Source organism: Lolium rigidum, chromosome 5 (assembly GCF_022539505.1).
Source record: "Lolium rigidum isolate FL_2022 chromosome 5, APGP_CSIRO_Lrig_0.1, whole genome shotgun sequence".
Classification (NCBI taxonomy): domain Eukaryota; kingdom Viridiplantae; phylum Streptophyta; class Magnoliopsida; order Poales; family Poaceae; genus Lolium; species Lolium rigidum.
Genome location: NC_061512.1, coordinates 136,565,204 through 136,573,407, shown reverse-complemented (window position 1 = coordinate 136,573,407; position 8,204 = coordinate 136,565,204). Strand labels below are relative to the sequence as shown.

General features: G+C 47.3%; 1 protein-coding gene across 1 annotated transcript; it reads left to right on the top strand.

The window, feature by feature from the left end:
* The first annotated feature begins 6,229 nt into the window (after nt 1–6,229).
* On the top strand, nt 6,230–6,940 carry LOC124651997 (probable calcium-binding protein CML25/26). The gene has a single exon (XM_047191015.1). The coding sequence runs from the start codon at nt 6,300–6,302 to the stop codon at nt 6,792–6,794; it is 495 nt and encodes a 164-aa protein (XP_047046971.1). The 5' UTR covers nt 6,230–6,299; the 3' UTR covers nt 6,795–6,940.
* Nucleotides 6,941–8,204: the final 1,264 nt, after the last annotated feature.

Below are 8,204 nucleotides of genomic sequence, written 5' to 3'. Positions count from 1 at the left end.
ATACGCCGAGGGCAGCCGTCGGCGTCTACCTGGCCCTCGGCGTAGTACCGGCATCGCCCCTGCTCCAGCCCGCACCGTCACCGCCCGCTCACGGCGTCAGCCAGACGCCGAGGGGCACCCTCGGCATAGGGCATGCCCCTCCTATGCCGACGGCCACCCTCGGCAGTCGGCATATAGCGTTTTTTTTCTTTATTTTTTCTCTCTCATATTACTTTATATTATGTTTCTATTATTTATTTACTAGTGTGAATTATGTCAAAATGGTTCTATTTTTAAAAAATTCGTAGATGGCATATGTAGGTCCCACGGGTGAACGAGCACCGTCAGCGCGTACGCCGACAGCCGCGCCTACGCCGACGGCATGGTGCCATGTGCCGAGGGACCTGGACGCCGAGGCGATACGCCGAGGGCTGCCGTCGGCGTCTAGCTCGATTCATATAGTGTTATTTCTTCGATCGGTCAGGCTTGTCATGAGCTAGCTTTTTTTGCGAGGTACATGAGGTGGTAGCATTTGACCCTCCTAGTCTATTTATAATTGAGGCATTTGAACCTATCGTGCTTAAACTAATTAATCTACTAACTAAAGGATACAATTTTACTGATGCTAATGAAGATGGGCAATGTTCATGCCGCCGTTGACGATGCTTGTATGACTCGTGCATGCCATTTGTGCATACGCAGTGATGGATCACTGCCGCTTAATTAGCCATATCTTTACAATTCTACAAATTCTTTGGTTGACTGAATTATTCCATCCATTCCGGTACAATCAATCTTTGACTGTTTCTTCATTCTGATTTTAGTGTTGTTGTTGCCTTGTTAGTTTCCCTCTATCTTTTTTTATTTTTTGCATGATTACCTTCTACTATATCTCTGTGAACAAGTTCTTCTGGTTCGACCTGGACCAATCTGCACCACAAGAACCACAAAAGAAGACGACCTCAAATCTTGCTGAACAAGGACCACATATGTATCCATCAGTCAATTGTCACATAATTTTGCCCTCTCATACTATCGTAGACATATAGATAAGTGTCGTTAACATTCTACTACATAGTCGTGCACACACCTCACATAACCATGCGCGTCGGCGACAATGGCAGTGCTCGGCACCGGCTAGCCGGTCGATGCGAGAGAACTAACGAGGATCATTATTTGACATCTGAGATGCTCATATCTTAGCTAACATGTATATAGAATTAATTTATTCGTCAACCATGTCATCCTGATATTAACGTGCACTGTGCATGACTTTTTCCTCTAACCTTCCTCAATAGTTAATAGCTTCATTTGCTTTCACATATATGGAGCATGATATATGTGTCTCTAGCTAGACCCTTCCTCGATAATTAACTATTCACAATTATTATTAACTCGCTCTGCTTAGTTGATGCAATTAAGGGAACTTGATACGCGTATGACACGCGGAGCAAATAAATTACATAGGTATAACTGTAGGTAATGAATTTGAATTGTGCCGACTGCTAACGTGGTGGCTCTTTCTTTGTTGTCGACTCGAATGTCAGCCTCATCTCTCGCCATGCTCCTAGACCTTATCAGTTCTTGCATCAAGTTGCATATGTTAGTAACTGATCCACTATTATGTACCCAAGTACTGTTAGGAGTGTCGACCAAAAAAATGTCTACAACATTTAACACAAGTGTAGCTGAGTCGAAAGTCATACTCTCACCCTTAGCTTTGTATGCTAGGTACTTAGTGCAGTTTCTCGTCTGTTGATCATCTTCCTTATATTTATAGTAAAAGAATATTGAACACGGAGACTTTATTGGCTTAGTCACTGAGGCGGCGCTTGGATTAGGATCAAACACACATCCTCCCTTAGAATTTGCCAGTTTCTTCGACCAAGAAGTAGATGTAGTATACTACAACACGGAGACTAAGCTATCTCTAGTTGAATTGCTTTCATTTAATTGTTTATATTTACCTGATCGTGTGGTCGATATTTTTGGTAAGCAGCCTCCTCTATTATATACGGCATGAAAATTGGGCCATTGCAAAGCTTTTATGAATACAATCGCAATGGTCTGTAGCTAGAATTTTTTAGCGCATGACCCATGTTTTGTTGGTGAATTCATAGACGAAGTTAAACCTTAAACTACACCTGTGCGACATGTAAAGCTTTCTAGTATTATAAGGTTGAAGGGTATACAAGCTATAGCTCACCGTGCACTGCACTGCTAGGAGACACAGATGCCTGCCCATGTTTATAGATAAGCATGAGCAAGATTGTGAGTGTGTCCATATGCTAGGTCTTACACGATCTTGGGCCAGCGAAACCAACGCTCCGATCCTTATTGTCCCACATAGCTCCTAAACTAATGTGTCGGCACGTCCATAAGCTATTATAAAGCAACACTATTCATAAGAGGTCATGGGTCATCTTTCTTAATAGGATAGGAGGGGTCACATGTTTATGTTACATATGTGTTTTGGTTAATCTCGGGCGTGAGAGTAGCCTGTCTATGGTGTAATAGGGCCGTGGCAGGACAACATACTCCGAATTGCATAGCATATCAAAACCCAGGTGTCTGAATAGAAATCTGCGTGGACTTACAGTGTTGATCATAGTTGTGAGGGTGGTTTATTAATAGATGACCAATGGGTGAGAGTGAGATTTGTCGGGTTTAGTTTCGCATCAATTTTGGGAGTAGAGAGCACGGTTGGTCAAGGTGGGGTGGCCTCTCTTGTGAGGCTAGAATTTTTAGTTTTGGGGGAGGACATGATCCAAGGTCTCTTGTAATTAAGCATGTATTATTCGCCTGGACCCTGGTGTAGCACGTCAATGGTGCATCGTAGCTCCGAAGCTGGTTGAATTTGTCCTGGAAGTAATTGCAGTTACTACATAATAAGAGCTCTAAAATAGTTACACCTAAGTGCAAATCCAAGTAAGAACGTCGAATTATGAACCTCAAAATTCTGCTTCGCATGGTGTTCTACGAGAAATATTTGAAATTTGTGTATCCTGGTAATACCCAAGTGTAAGCCCCGGAGGCAAGGGTGGTTGTTTTCTACTAAACTAGGCTTTGGCACTCCTTCTTTCCCCATCATCGTCAAGCAAGGCACTCACATGGTATAACAACATAAGAAAAAATGGAACTCTAAGGAGAAATAAATCATTCTTCTAGTCCTATCAATGTAGAGATTATTATATGTGAATCACTTCTATAATAAGCAAAGTGTTTCTGGTGATTTTGTGAATCTCTAGCTCAATATATCTAGGTTATATGAACAAATGATCTATTGCAACAAAATTATATGTACATCTTGAAAGGATATAAACTTGAACATATATCCTAATCTATATTAAGAGAAATAAAATATCACAATATGACCATTATAAACAAATCTATGGCATGCACGAAATGTTCCCTAAAACACATGGAATGGAAATAAAAGAACAAGATTACCACGTGATTGTCCGTGTAGGTTTTAGAGTGCGACGATGTACTAAGAAAAAATATGAGATATTTGTGTGCATGTAGAAAGAGATTCTTATAACTTGAGAATTCAAAATGATTAGCTCTCAAAACATGAACCCTATTTACGATATGTCTTCATAGTCATGTCTGTTTCAATGAAAGCTTCAATACTATACCCCATATGTTTCAACAAGAAAATCGCCTTTAAAGTTGCCATCCGAGGATTTATGAAGTTGCCATTGTATTGGTATGAAAGTTTCTAATTGGTAACTTGTTACAATTGGTATTGTAATGATATTGAAGTTATTAATTTGTAACGTGTTATAATATATTGGTAATAAAGTTCTTATGTTCCTGAATGCACTTGTGAATCTATGATTTGCATGCAAAATATCACGCTTGTTTTTTCATTTAGTTTGATGAAATGTTGCTTTGACTTTCGCTAGATATAAAATGGATTTTGTAATTCTTAATTAACTTGGAATTGGCTTAATTCTCAGTCGATTTCTAGAACGTTAGTTTGCAAGTCATGAGTTGCAACTTAGAGCATCTCCAGCCGTGTCCCCCAAAGCGTCCCCCAAAGCAACTTGGGGCGCGCCGGACCAAAAAACCGTTCCAGCCGCGTTCCCCAAACCCGAATTTTGTCCGGCGCGTCCCGATACGGTGTCCGGCTTCCCGAGCCAGTCCCCGTCCCACAGCGGACGCTCCAGGCACGCCGGACACAACGAAAAGCGAGGCGGGGAGTGGCGGGGCCGACCCGTCAGCGGCACATTTAATTTTAACCTAACCGTCGCCTACCTCGCGACGGAAGTTATTCGCGCGCAGTGACACACGGCGGCATCTTTGCCTTAATGGCGACGGAGGGGCAGACGAGACATCTCGTCGGTGCTGCGCAGCCTCCACGCGTCGCCGGCATTCGCACGACACCACCCGTTCCCGCGCGATCTTCCCGCCTCTTCTCGCCTGTTCCCGCGCTTTCTTCACGACGCCGACGTCTATAAAAGGTCTCCCGGCTCAATGGTAGCCACCACACCCCGCCGGCAACAAACACAGCCCTCGTCGCTCCACCGCCGTCTCCTCCACCACCAGTGGCAATGGCGAACCGCCCCGGCGCTGGCCACTTCCCTCCACCGCCGTCTCCTCCACTTGCAGTCCCGAAATCGCAGGTCGACACCGACCCCGCGGCCCGGGAAGAGCGGTGGCGTGCACACCGTCAGCAGCGGCGGGAGGCAATGGAGCAGCAGGCCCGCCAGCACCGTGAGGCGGCGCAGGCGGCGGATCTAGCGGCGTTCTGCGCCCATGGCCCCGCTGCTGACGAGGCCGCGGCGGCAGCAGCGTGGCACGAGCAGCAGTGCGACACCGTTGCGGCGTTCGACGCCTCGACGGGAGAAGAGGCGCGACGGCGCCGGTACCGGGAGGAGATGGAACAGTGGTGGATTGACGAGCGCCGGCGCCAGCGCGTTGAGCAGGATGCGCTGTACCGTGAACGGCGGGAGTCGACCGAGCGCCGGCGGCGGGAGTCGATCGAGCGCCGGCGGCGGGAGTCGATCGAGCGCCGGCGGCGGGAGTCGATCGAGCGCCAGCAGCAGCTGGCGGCGGAGGAGCGTCAGCAGCGGGAGGCGGCGCTGGCGGCGATCTGGGGGAGGCGGGCGGACCAGTTGGCGGCGGAGGCCGACGTGTTGGCGGCGGCGATGATAGAGGCGCCAACAGATGTGGAGGAGGAGGAGTCCGAGGCGGGGGAGTCCGAGGCGGAGGAGACCGAGATGGAGGACAACGACGAGTTCGAGTGGTCCGACGACGACGGGCCGCACCCGGACGAGACGGCCGATCAGCAACGCGCGCTCGTCGAGTCCTTCGAGTCGGAGAAGAAGCTCCAGGACGACGCCCGTGCCCGCGAAGAGGCGCAGATTCGTCGCGCCGTCGAGCTCTCCCTCCAGGCGGCGCAGCAGGGGAGGGCGGAGGAGGACGCGCGGCTGGAGCGGCGGCGTCTGGCCACCGCCCAACGCAAGGAGAGGAGGCGCGCGCAGGAGGAGCTGCGGCGTAGGGGAGGCGACGACGGGGCGGGGCCGTCGAACGCACCGCCGGGCGGTCAGTAGTCTAGGTTTAGATGAAATCTAGCCGTGTTTTCATTCAAATTTTGTAATATATAATCAAAATTGAATAAAAACCTTTATTTTTGTGCACCAATATTCATTTGGGGGAGGCGTTTGGGGGACGCGGCTGGGGAGCGACGTGCCCCAAACGCGGCACGAACAAAACACGTCCCACAAACGCTCGATCCGGCGCGGTTTGGGGGACGCTTTGGGGAACGCGACTAGAGATGCTCTTAGATAGCAAATGAGAAGGAAAAAAATACGCAGTTTCTCCGTTCGAACTGTTAGATTGTTTTGTGATTCATGTCGGTTATGAGTTAGAATTAAGATTGGATGAGGACACTCGACTGAAAATTAAGTAATTCGCATTTGACTAGGAATTAGACACTTCCATATAAAATTGAACAAATTGAAGGAAAAAAGGAAGCTTCCTCGATGGGTTTGTCACGCGCACAGGACGAAGGACGCGTGATAGGCTGATAGCAGAAACCTTTTCAATTTTACACATGGATGTCAAGTAAGATAGCACTGCTGACGCATTGCCACAGAAGCTTCTCGATCTTTCGAACCCTTTGCCGGTATACCACGGCCGTACATAGTACCAGAATATGCCCGACGGGTCCGTACGTTCCTTCGTGTATATATATTGCACCCGCACACAGAGACGCCACTCCATGTCAAGCCGGCCTCGCAAAGTTGTGATCAGCTAGCTCCGTTTCATTTCCTATCTACAGAGAAGCAGCAAGCAAGGTTGAGCATTCACTCATGGTGGCCGAGGCCGTGCTGCAGGCATCGTCCGTGTTCGCCGCCTTCGACAAGGACGGCGACGGCAAGGTGTCCGCCGCCGAGCTTCGCGGCAGCATGACGGTGGCGCTGGGCGAGGATGTGTCCGAGGAGGAGGCCGCGGCGATCCTGGCTACGGTGGACGCCGATGGCGACGGGCTGCTGGACCAGGAGGAGTTCTCCAAACTAGGCGCCGCCGCCTCACATGGAGGAGCGCACGGGGACGAGGCCGGTGACGACGAGGTGAGGCGCCGGTGCCTCAAGGAGGCGTTCACGATGTACGCGGCGGAGGGCGGCGACGAGGGCGCAAGGATCACACCAGCGAGCCTGACGCGAATGCTGGGCAAGCTGTTGGAGTCGTCGGCTGAGAAAATGGAGTTGGAGGAGTGCCGGGCCATGATCTGCAGGTTCGACCTCGACGGCGATGGGGTCCTCTCCTTTGATGAGTTTATGGTCATGATGGTGGGAAATGCGTAAATGACGGATATTCATCGGGTTTGGATTCATTTTTTAATTTATTTTCAGGTTTCATCCGTTCGTATAGATGTTTCATTTGTATATGTTGCCTCTTGGTACGGTGAGAGAGGCTAGCTTGTTTTTTCTTCTTCTTTTTACATTTTCTTTTATGGAGAAAAGTTGAGGGTCGCATGTTCAGTGCCCCTTCAATGCAAAGGATATTTATACGAATTTTAGAGGATTGAAATCTTTAGAAAATTTCCTATGCGAGTTGTTTGATTTGTATAGTTGTCTCATACATGAATTGTTCCAAAGAAAGCATTTCTACAACTCCCTCTCTCCCAATTCCTTGTCACGGAACACTTTTTAGTGTATCAATTAATACATATGAACCTACACAAATTATTAGCATCTAATTCAAGATAGTGAGAGTACATTAAATAGGAAATTTAACGTCACTAAATTCTCTTGAAAAGAATCTTTTGATTTTTCGTGTGTTGCAATCAAACAAACTTTGTTACAAATAAAATCACATAGGAATTTGAATGAGCAAGATATTGTGACTATGCATTATATTTTTAAACATGGTACAACCGTTGACGCTCGCACATACATACATAAACTACCCCCACGGACGCACGCACACCTTATCCTTATGATAATATTTGAGAGGCTGAGTCAAAGAAACCGGTCCGACGGGTCTTGAGATCGACGAATTCACCACAGGCGCTCACTATCGATAGAAACATCTCCTCCCACTGAAAGAATATTCCGCATTTAGGAGACAACAAACTGTCAAACTCGATCTGGTGAGCTCGAGGTGCCATTGACCTCCTAACCATCCCTATATTTTTATATCCCTATATTTTCAAATTATTTGAATCAAAGAGGCCACTAACTGTGAACTCATATATAGTTTCTTATGTTTGGCATGTCCCTCCATTAATAAGTGTACATTTCACTTTTGTTTTGAGTCCAACTTATTTTTAAAACAAAGGCAAAAGATTTGCCTCATCTCACTAATATATAATAAAAAAAATTACAACCAAACATTACGAAAAAAAAGCCAACGCTCAAGCAACATCTCACACACCAAAGCCTACTCTCGTGGCATTTTGAACCCAAATTCCCGCGATGCTCCGCAAGGATGCCTCAACTTTAGTCTTTTACGTAACCACCATAGGAATAGTAGAAGTGTTGCGAAACAACCGAGCATTCCTTTCGTTTCATATCTCCCACGAAGCAAGCATAACGAGAGACACGAAATACTTTCTTCTACTGCCATTTGTGTAGATCGCCGACTACCACAACTCCTTTACCGAGTCATAATTTTCCCAAAACGGTGTGTCTACCAAAGTAAGCCCAAGCCACGCGATGATCATATTCCATACTTGTATCGTGTAGCGGCATTTGAAGAAGAGATGGATCATG

Coding starts and splice junctions, on each gene's coding strand:
- LOC124651997 (XM_047191015.1), top strand. CDS start 6,300: ATGGTGGCCGAGGCCGTGCTGCAGGCATCGTCCGTGTTCGCCGCCTTC.